Source organism: Spodoptera frugiperda, chromosome 26, assembly GCF_023101765.2.
Source record: "Spodoptera frugiperda isolate SF20-4 chromosome 26, AGI-APGP_CSIRO_Sfru_2.0, whole genome shotgun sequence".
Lineage (NCBI taxonomy): Eukaryota > Metazoa > Arthropoda > Insecta > Lepidoptera > Noctuidae > Spodoptera > Spodoptera frugiperda.
Window position 1 is genome coordinate 3014901 of NC_064237.1, and position 12057 is coordinate 3026957.

Here is a 12057-nt window from a genome sequence, read left to right on the forward strand (position 1 = left end):
GAATCAGTTTATGTGATATTAATTGCATCGAACAGCATTCTAAAGAGTAGCCAAGATTTTTTAATATGAAACAAAATAGACGAACGTCTATCTTAATAATTTGGCAGCTCTCCATGAAGATCCCACAAAAATGAAAATTTTAATATAATCATCAAGTCTTAGTCTAGAATCCAGATTATTCCAATACAAATAATAGCGTAATCTCAGGTCTAAGATGGAATAGAAGTAATGCAAATTAGTAATTTCAATAGCCCATGAAACTTGAAATTGCTTCAAAAGTAATGTTTAGGTAATCTTGCTTGCGTCGTATTATTTTCATGGCTTCTAAGACAATACATACGAAAGCAATGATCATAAAAACTAATTCACAAGTTAATTAAGGTTATTCCTAATACCTTCTAAATTATGGCTTTAATTAGGAACGAGGAATCCTAGCTGAGCGAACCCATTTTCAGCACTACACAATAATAAGACTTGCTAGTAGACAATAAGGTCTTAATTGGTATACATTAGTGTAACCGCGTCCAGGTTCTATTGAATTAATATGGTAACTCAAAATGGCCCGGAAATTACTGTAAAATTAATATCTACTACCAACTTAATAGTGAACCGGTAGACGTGTCGCTCACATTATGTAAAAAACTTAATTAATTTGTCTAAAATTTAATTAGGTGCTAAAGTCTTACGGGTGCTTATCCACCAGGGATGTACTATGCTAAGTTGCTGTGGATGCATTTGGCTTCCACCAATTATATTCATTGGAAAACATAACTTAGCACTGGTGGAAACGAACTCAGCTAAACTGAGTTTTATACATATATGGAATGATGCGTGCCATGAATGCGTGCTATGGATGTGTACTTTATATGGTTTCCATACTATCGATACATTGCATAATCGCATACATAGCTTAGTATCAGTGGAAACGCATTCACAGTTTAGCTATTACATCTACATAGCACATCTCTGGTAGAAAACCACCCTAACATTACGATCGTATCTTATAACTGTGACTAAAGGTAACTCAAAACTAATCGCGGATCTTTTTCATGATCTCTCAATATATAAAAACCGATTTATATATTTTAGTTTCATACAGTGACTCTATCAAAGCTACCAAGAAACTCAATAAAATCCCTTTTACAGTACTTTGGCATGTTTCCGTGAAAAACTTTTTCCTCTTACCTAAATAGAGGAACGAATTCTTCTTTTTTTCGGGTTACGGTCGAGATCTTTCAATTTGTGACTTTTAGTTGCTTTGAAAGGAACTTTTGCAGAATTCATAATTACTTTATTTGAAGCCGAAAAATTTTTTCTTTGAACTTTAGTTAGTGGACGTTCAATTTTTTTTTTCGTAGATTCTGTTCAGGCTGAAAGTCTAGGTGCTATGTGATATTTTTTATGGTATATCTAAGGAAAGGTTTTTCATGGAGGAGTATCAAAAACAGGTAAACACGCTTATAAAAAAAGAAGGTAAATCAAGGGACCAAATGTTATTTACACAAGGTATTTAAAATATCTTACAAGGTTTATTACCTTTTAAGATATTTTAAATTCATTGTAAATTGTAATATAGAAAAAAGTTAGATGTTTAAAAGTTAAACTTAGCTTAATATCATAATTACTATGTTGGCTGTCTGGTCTGTACTTAATAATATTATGACAAAGTTTTACAACTTACATCTGATCCCAAAGAAAGTATCAAAGTCAATCAAAATAACTTTTTGTAAATAGAAAACGTAATTTTGTTACTTAAGAATAAAGTAATTAGATCAAACTTTTTATGGGACATTGTCAGAAAATGATTTACGGTACGATTACAATGATGTTATTTTAAACCAGTGCTTTCCATGGCAACAAGAGACAAAGTTGGTACTTAGTCACGTAATAAATTAACATTGATTCGACAGGGACAATATTTTTAACTAGTATTCATTTCTATTTTTTCATACGGGAGCGCCATGCTTTGACATGGATGGGCTGGTTTGAATGGTGCGATACTATGTACAATGGTGGTCACATGCGCCTGACCACCACTAAGTTAATGTTTGTTTGCACCTAGTCTCTAGCCCCGCCCTATAACCTTGAATTACCGAATGATTCGGCGTGTTGGGTGATGCTGCCGCCGGCCCATCTTCGCTGAACAACAGCAAACGCACCACTGGCTAAGGCTTCGCTTTTCTGTTTGATGAGACATTTATGGAATGTTTATGCTGGGTTCAAGCAATTATTATTTACACTATTATTAGAACTTATAACGGGATATTTACCATGTTTATTTATTTTATCGAGTTTCCGATATTTCGGCACTGTTGCAAGCCCCATGTTCACGGATTAACTGATAATAATAGTGTTAGTGACCATTTCAGTTTAAAAAAAATATTATTTATTTATTTTCAGCCGTGATCGTCCCACTGCAGGGCAAAGGCCTCCCTACCCTCCTTCCACTCCTCTCTATACAGAGCTTTCTGTGGCCAATCCTTTTCATAGGCATCGAGTTCATCCCGCCATCTCCTTCTGGGCCTTAACAATAACATTTTAAAATGATCAGACGGATCTGTCTTATTCTGTACAGTTTTACAGAAAGCCTGCAGGAAGCCTGTAGCAAAAAGCCGAATGTGCACAAATGTTAGGCACCTGTCCATGGGCGGGTTAACAACAGCTGCAAATATATATATTCTGTTCGTTTGCCCCCGATACGTATGCTACTTTTTCCTAATAAACTGTCTTTCTCTGCCAAAATACAAGATCCGATCGGGCCACATAGCATTACAATAATATCAGAATATGTATTGAATATATGATTACTAACATTATTGGACAAATTGTGTTTCCTATCAGCAATACCACTCAATTGGTACGTTAGTGGATACAAGATATTATTACTTGGAATTGTATGCCTTTCATTGACTAGATTATGTAGCTTTGACATGATAGAGGGATTTGTTATGTGTTGTAAATCCAACTTTATTAGTGTGGTGTTAAGTCGAAAATCTATTGGATTGATTAATATTGTTTGGCTGTTTATTTGATGAATCTTATACCGGAATCTCAAACAAGTAGGTATAACACTCGATAATGATAATGTAACCTGTAGACGCAGAATATAAATGTTAGCTGCTTGTAATATTATTCGTAATATTCAGTTATTATTGATAGAAAGTTTTGAAGAAACTACCGTCAGGCTCAAGCAAAGATTTGGGATCACGAAATAATATACAACTCTATACATGTCCAGTGAATTGAACTGTAGAATTGGTTCGAAACATGCTTTAAACATTTAGACGATTAATCATTGTTAATGTTGATGCTACAACATGATGATAAAAAGCCTAAGGGACCTAGCTAAGTAGTGCTACTTAGACCCACCGAGACCGGGTCGTCATTATTTCACGTTGTTTACAAGGACGCCGAACTTGTTTCTAAGCAAACTTTGCACTCAACAAGATCAGCCATATTTAAATATTAATAACTTGCCAGCTACGCTGAGGACGCCTTTATGAATCACTAATTTTATGGTGAAAACTTAAGACCTGAACTTAGCAAAAACACTTTATACTGACACGCGAACACTTTTCACTTAAATTGTTAACACCTTATGAAATTACCTTTGTAATACAGATAAAATACAAAAAGGTTATTGTACCTCTTTAGTAAATTGCATGAAAAGAGGTTACAACTTACAAACTCAACTACCTACATAATTATTACTGGCAGTGCACAAAAACAACAGCTTAAATGAAAACAAAAACAGTAGCTTCCAATTTTAAATTCAAATAATTCTTCCTAAAGAGTCTTGTTATCTTTGTTCTACGATAATCAACCTTCACACGCTTTGTTGAAAGATAGCTTTTTTTCAACGACAGCTCCAAACATGGCGTGTTGTGGAAATGCACCGGCTGGGCTTTAGAGAAACTATTGTGAATCACGCGAACTTTAATGGAATTTTACAAACTCACATTAACTGGTAAGGAAGCACTAGGGTTATTTTTAACTTGGGACGTTTTCAGGTATAATAGCCACTCTTTCAGGCAGTAAATATGCGGCAATGCGGCAATTTCTATGCAGGTTCTGCCATGAAATATGGTGGATTTGCAGTCGTACAGTATAAGGGAAGAATTTGCTATGTGCATGCTCGTTAATTTCATCACGAAGGCGTAACTCTATGTTAATGTTGAATATTATGAAATTGCAAGTACTTAACTATGAAAAATAAACCTTTTTTCGTAACTAACTGGTAATTTGAATTTAAAATCATAACTTGCCATTTATTACCTACCATAGTTTGCCATGATTTAACGGAAAAGTGAAAAAAATACATTGTTTAAAACCATTTCCATAAATTGGCGATTGCAAAGCTTAAATTTAAATTTTATAATACATCACGAATTTGAAGAAAAAACATGGAACTCAACACATTTGAAAAAGTTAAAAGACATATAATAAAATAAAAAAGGATTAAAAGACACGGCGCCGGTGACACGATACAGTTTGCTAACGAGAAAAGTTAAAAAGTGCTCCACTTTTTGTTTCACTTTTCGTCTAATTAAATTACTTCAGAGCAAAGGAGTTCACTTTGCAGCCTTAACGGTTGCTCGCTCAAACTACGCTGTAGGAATTCGCATTCCTTTTTTAGTTGGTTATTAAATAAGGTATTTTAAACTTAAAACTTATGCTACATTGGGTCTCTTTTACTCTAACAACAACACCCTCCCATTCTTACATTTATAAGGTGTGAGTTATTGTAAATTCTTTTTCAATTTTACTGTTAAAATGGTTAATTTACCGAAACAATCTGCACTGCACGGTTGGTGCGGTGGCTGGGCAATTGGCTGCCGCGCAACGGGTAGCGGGTTCGATTCCCGCACGGAGCAATTCTTTGTGCGATCCACAAATTGTTGTTTCGGGTCTGGGTGTCATGTGCATGTGAACTTGTATGTTTGTAAACGCACCCACGACACAGGAGAAAATACTAGGGTGGGGCAACGTTAAAAAAAAAAACAAAAAATAATCCTTTATCTAATGTTCTTACTGTCTCTTACTGATGAATTCTTCTTATTATCATCAAAAGATAAGAGGTTAACGAGCTCTAAATACATAACCTAGCTATTTAATGGGGCCTGGTCACGACCCCCACTTATTACTGTTTTATAGGCTCCGAGGCCTGTATACGATGTTTACCTTCGTGGGTAGGTTATTAGACAAGAACTTATAAGTTAAATTTATGAGAGGTGAAGGAACTAACAAAAGTGTGGGAGAGCCATTTTAAGTATGGGAAAGCCATGCTTCGGCACGAATGGGACGGCTCGACCGAACTCATGCCACAACCTCACAGAAAACTGACGTGAAACAATTACCCCCTTCCCAATATTCCCAAACCCCGATTCCCCAACAACCCGTTATTTAATTTTGCATTTAACAGCAAATAAAAGCTTTTAATTCATTAAGTCTAGGCAATGTCTAACAAATAATAATTACATATTAGCAAAAACCAACGGCAGTACTATCTAATTTCTGAAAAAAAATACAAACAAACTTATAGACCAAAACGATGCAGTTTGCACTGAGAAGAAAATAAGGTTCCTTGCGACATTTTTAAATTAAGATGTACATTTAAACTAAACACTTTTAAAGACAAGATAGAACAACTCAAAATGCGTCTGCATTTCACTTTGCAGTTTAAAAACGAAAGAAGAAAATATTCAACACTAACTCCAAAGACCACACTTTTGAGTGAAAAAGAAAATTCTTAAAGAAAAGGCTACTTCACGGATAAAAATCGAGTTCATTTGTTTGTACAGGTAAGTACTATCGTACTACCACAAAAAATAAAGGTAGAAAACCTCAAAGGAGTTATTTACAACAGGAATATGGACGCAGTTTTAAAAAGCTTGGAAAAAAGCAAGCGTCTTGACAGTTTCAATTTATCTTCCTTTTGTTTCTATATATTGTACCAAATATTTGGTTTGTTTTATTTCGTGATTATGTACGTGTAAGACGCTGAGAAAATCTTAAACAATTTGGTAGAAAAATAGCAAAACGAAATGAAAAACATCAATCGAATCAATACGATCAATGGCATTTCCATTGTATTGTTTTGTCATATTGCATTAGAGAAATAAATCGAAATCGTAAATTGCAAACAATTTATTTCCGCCCGAGGAAACATGCCGATTTGCCCGTTAGTCGGAAATTCCAATCATTCGGAAAACAGCTAAAGGTACGAGTATTACCGACCACAAAAACATGTCGATAAAATTTTAGTACATTATAGAACTAGATTGGTAGCAAAACTGTATTTTTTGTTTTACTTCTAAAGCAGGAAATGCAATCATTATAAAAATGAAATATTTTTCATAGAGCCATAAAATGTTGGGTATAATTTTGTCACAACGCTAAATAAGTTTGAAGATTGTAATCGCACGATTACAGTTTCAGTTTACAGCCTTCATAATGTTATATAAAAAACCATAAAACATTCGTTGATTGCAAAGCTTTTTTATGTTATCGTAAACTACTGCATTGAATAGGAACTGAAGAATGTTTTACGTGCCGATAATTGTCCATCATCATGATTGCTTGCATGTTGATAATTACTATCAAATCCGTGCTAAAAAGCTGTCAACACGATGCTACACTATGCATCGTATGAAAAATGTATACTGATTAGATACATAGATAGTTACCGTCGTACTCAGAGTAATTTAATGGTTACTTAAATTGTTGTTCCGAAAACAATTGTTAAGGACAGAGTCGTTACTAAGGAACAGTTTAAGTTATCAGTAAATTTCTCTGAGTGCGGCAGTTGGCGTTTTTAGACACTTATTGAGTTTGCCAGGTAAAATGTAACTCCAAATGATACGACCATGGTTCTTTAGTTTCCTCTATATTCAAGAATCTTACAATACCTAGAAATATAATTATTATGATCAATTGATAAAATATCATAATGTAGTTAGTACCGCTTTTATTTAAAAGACTTACCATTAGTTCGTTGTGGGTCGATTTGAGCGTGTAGGATAGAGAAGCCAGGGGCGATGATGGCGGGCAGCGTGCGCGAGCGCAGCAGGGGAGGGGGGGCGCGTCGTCCTCCCCCGCCCAGCGCCTCCGCCGCCGCCGCCGCTGCCGCCGCCGCACTGGAAACAAAAAATACACGTTTTCAGTCATAATGATACATACTTAATAAAAATACCTGATCAAGGTCATATTGCAATCATGCATATCCTCTTATCACTGTCATCGGTACCAACAGTATAATTAAGATCATCAGTACATTTTATACTTAATACAGTTCAACAATTAACCCATTAACCCGCGCCAGCGGAGGATTTTCCTACAACAGATATTGGTTGGCAGTCAAAGTCTTAATTATTAAACTAAATCAAAAATAATTATTAAGTACTGCACTACTTTTTACACGTAACGTCACACCTTTTATCCCCGAAATGGTAGGCAACGGTGCACATAACAGCACGTAATGCCGCTAAACAATGTACACCCACTCTTCACCATTTGTGTTATAAGTCCCATGTAATAGGGGATGAGCCTATTGACATGTAATTTTTTTTCTTTTACTTTTTATTTACTGTTCACATATCCATCCTGATTAAAAAAAGTATCAAGAAGTAGCTTACCTAAGTACTGAAAATTCCGCTACAAAACATAGGTAGAACTAACTGACCAAAGTTTTTAACTAACCAGTGGTGCTGGCAGCAGATATAAATTGAACCAGAGTCCTACAAAAACGACATGCTCGATTTTGCCCAAACAGTCTGCCAGGAACTTGTGAACTGCCATTCCAACAGTTGGGAATCCAATATTATGTTCCAATTGAAATTTAGATTTCCCTACTGGATCCACTATTCGTAATTTGTAATCTGTGCGGGAAATGGCTATGAAAATGGAATTAAAATAGTTTTCCATTATTCAAAAGTAATTTTGTTCGATTAACTTATATTTTTAAAAGTGTTGATATAAAATGCATTGATTGGCAAACGTAAATTTATCTTACAATTAACCCCTGGTATGGCAAAAGTAGATCTACGCGAGACACAGTGTGTTTTCTATTGTGTCTCATATACTCGCATACACGAGGTCTGAAGTGAAAATTAGACATGTTTTTAACATGTTTTCAGCAAATAAAAATGGCATTACTTCCCAAAAAAATATTACATCGAATGTAACGAACAAATAAAAACATTCTTAGCTACGTACAAATAACAATTTAACCAACAGACAGCAGAAAAACAAAAATAAACCCGAAAATGAACGAAAAAATCATGTCACATAAAAATTATATGAAACAAGGAACATGACACGCAAAGCCGCGGTTGCAGATTATAGTCGACAGTCACACACACACACACACACACATGTCGCCATTTTGTTTACGTAACCTCTGCGGATAGTTTGCACCTTGACATTCACCCCGGATATCAGCCACAAAGAAAGTGAAAACAACCTGGTACTTTGAAGATTGCGAGTGAAATGCAGATGTATCTTTATTTAAAGTTTTTGGTTTCTTAACCGACTTCCCAAAAAGGAGGAGGTTCTCAATTCAGCTAATATGTTCTTTATTTTTCTATGCAAGTACACCGATTAGGTGGAGGTTTATGTACCGATTAACATGATTCTTTTTTTGTTCGACGCGGATCCGTTGACGCTTGGTAACGCGTGTTCAGCCACCGCGCCCAGCAACCGTGCAGTCATTAACCGCTGCACAGAGGTATTTCCAGTTTGAAGAGGAGCATTTTTACTATCCCTATGCTTATAGTTAACCGAAAGTTTGAGAATGCTACTGCCAAACCCTCCATGGCTGGTCACAACTTAGGAAAATGATCTAAATACCTATTTTTAAACAAATTCCTTTAGGTAAAAACTATAATAGGCTCTCTTCAATTAAACAGTTTTTATTATCTTCCAAAATTGAAAATAGCATGTCATAATACGATGTAATAACCCATGTAATAAATTCTAAACTTACAAAGTCAATACATTCTCCTTTTAACAACCTCGTTCCTTGTACCCGTGTCTTTGACATCATAATGCAAGATGGCGCTTAGAGAAGCCGCCTGCGGGAAACGGTGCTCATTTCGCGCCAAACACTTCGTCCGCATCGTCCAATAGAATTCGAGAGTTCACGCTTACAGAAATGTGAAAGAATATGACATCATTTACACTGATATCAAGTTTAGAGTACGAGTAATTTAATTCATACATTTTCCGGCTTTTCTTCATTTATAATATCGCTCTAAAGAAAGATATTTTTTTTCACTTAAACTTTTTTGGTTCAATGTGGATACTGAGAAAAATAGGTTGATACTTGGTTTCCTTATAAATCGTTTGGTGCTTAAAACTCAACGTAGGTAATGTTTTGTAACTTTAACAAATCTGTTTCTTGGGCTTAACTGTGATCATCGTGAGTTTTTGTTTCGAGTGAAATGGAGTAAGAAACTTGAAGGCAAGATTAAGAAGTTTGGACCCACCCATAGATAAGACTTATAACAAAACAGGTGAAAAAAACTTTTCCTTATCCCCGCGGGAATCGAAAGACAGATCACCTCTAAATAATGTCAAATAAATCTCTGTGGGAATTTGAGTTCCTAGTTCATGATTTACAAAAACGTCAGACAGAAAAGTCGTGCAAACGTGTCGGTTGTCAAATGGCAAGACACTCACGTCGCGTCTCTCAATCTGACGGCACGTGTTGTTTCTTTTCTTCTATTTGCATATACTAGTGGTCGCCTAGTGGTCGAAATTCGACCATATACGATTTAATTTACAATACCACTTAACATACGTTCAAGGATAATTTGTATTTAACGAATTGCTATTAGTTTTGTATACGCCGGAATATATTAAATTCAATTTAATATTCCGGCGCATCATGAATAACCAAACCTCCTTCAATTAGAAACCTCTTTTCATATGAGACGTGAGAATATCATCGCAATGTCTGTCAATTTTGACGTTTTGTCAAATACGATACTATGCATGGTAGTGTGTGTAATGTTTTATTTATTGATTTAATAATAATATATTTTTCAATATTGGTCAGGGGCAGGGGCCATAGTCCCCATAGTTAACCGGTTAACTATTCCACAGCCACCCACACCCATATCCCTATCATTTCCTTTTACCATATCTCACAATAGTCCTGCATCAACCGGGGATTGTCCTTTGGTGTACTTCCATAGTGCATACAGGGATAATCGCCGGCTGATGTCCCATTACATTTAGATCAAAATTGTTCAACGGGCCTCTGCGAGTTGGCTTCGGCCCCTCGTACGCCTTCCAAAGGTCCGGGACCCTGTGGTCCCGAGATTATGTAAAGAACAGACATAATAATAATAAATAACCTTTATTGTACACCTTAAAATAAATTAAGCATAAGTAACATCTTATAGGATGAAAGTGCACAAAGGCGGCCTTATCGCTTATAGCGATCTCTTCCAGGCAACCTTTGGGTGGAAGGAGCTGTTGAGTGGTAGTGGAGGTGGTTCTAGGTGTAGGTGTGTTACTTACATAGAATATATAATTACATACATACATGCATACGTATACATACATAAGCATACATATATATATATATATATATATATACATACATACATAAATACAAAAAAAATAAATAATAATAATGATATAAATGACAGAATAAGTGAAAGTAAGTAAAAATAAAAACAATAACGAGGAAAAATAGTGAACTACAGCGTGGAGAGGTAATGTTCCTTCACGAGCACCTTAAACGACGCGAGGGACTGTGCTTGTCTGACTGTAAGCGGCAGAGCATTCCAGAGTCGCACAGCCAGAACCGTAAACGATCGGTCGAAGGCTCTGCTCGCATGCTGGGGCATCTCAAGCTTCAATTCCTCCGATGACCGTACTGGTCTAGAATGTGTGTCATGGAAGAACTTAAAACGTTCTTTGAGGTAATGGGGGGTAGTAGGATTGAACAGTATATTGTATAAAAGAGATAAGATATGTGTATTCCGGCGAAGGCGGATCGGCAGCCACTTGAGTTTCGCGCGATATTCAGAAATTTTGGAGTCGCTCAAGTTTATCTAACTGTGCTTCTGTAAGATCCGGATAGCTGACGTCGGCATAATCGAGAATGGGAAGGAGAAGTGATTGAGCTAGCGCAATTTTAGTAGCAGTCGGAAGAAAGTTTCGAAGTCTACGCAAAGACTTCGCCGATGCAAACGTTTTCCGGCAGACTTGTCCCAGTTGAGGTCCCCAGGAAAAGTCACGGTCCAAAACAATACCCAAGTCTTTCACCGTGTCACTGTATGGTATTGTAGTACCGTTGAAGACTACGGGTGGGATCTGTGTCCACGTGATTTTGCATCGTAGACGAGGGCTACCGACAACAATGACCTGGGTCTTCGTGGGGTTTACCTTTAAACCGTAGGCCGTACTCCATTCCGATATTCGAGCCAAGTCGGTGTTCACCATCTTGACCGCTTCGGAGAATTCGTTGGGAGGTGCCTGAGAGTAAATTTGCAGGTCGTCGGCATACAGGTGGTAGGAAGAGAGAAGTTCACTAGAGATGGAATTTATAAAAATTGCGAAGAGTAAAGGAGAAAGAACGCCCCCCTGCGGTACGCCAGCAGCCGTGTCAGACCAGGAAGAGTATGAACCCTCAACGGCAACACGCTGCCGGCGGCCACACAGGTAACTACGAAAGAAATCAATCACAGTTGGAGATATGTTGAGAGAGCTCAGTATTCCAAGCAGTATGTCGAAATCAACGGTATTGAAGGCGTTGCTAAAATCTAGCAAGGTAAGGAGAGTGAGATTGCCATTTTCAATACCGGATCGTATGTCGTCGGTAATGTGGACTAGAGCCGTAGTGGTACTATGTCCCGGACGAAATCCAGATTGGTAGGGATTAAGGAGACGGTGTTTGGTGAGGAAAGCACTAAGCTGGTTATAAATGAGTCGTTCTAGGACCTTGGAAAGGAAAGGTAATATGGAAATAGGACGATAGTCGGGAAAGGATTCAGGATTTGGTTTTTGGGGAGCGGTGTGATTTGCGCCTCCTTCCAAGCAGAAGGA

The 12057-nt window shown here is 36.8% G+C and overlaps 1 protein-coding gene across 3 annotated transcripts in view; it reads right to left on the minus strand.

Annotated features, from left to right (window-relative positions):
• Nucleotides 1-12057, minus strand: part of LOC118263955 (uncharacterized) — a 288611-nt gene that overhangs the window by 163783 nt on the left and 112771 nt on the right. For all 3 annotated transcript variants that reach the window (XM_050704745.1, XM_050704744.1, XM_050704742.1), the window contains exon 3: nt 6985-7136. In XM_050704745.1, coding sequence (XP_050560702.1) covers nt 6985-7136 — 152 coding nt within the window. The remainder of the gene's footprint in view (nt 1-6984; nt 7137-12057) is intronic.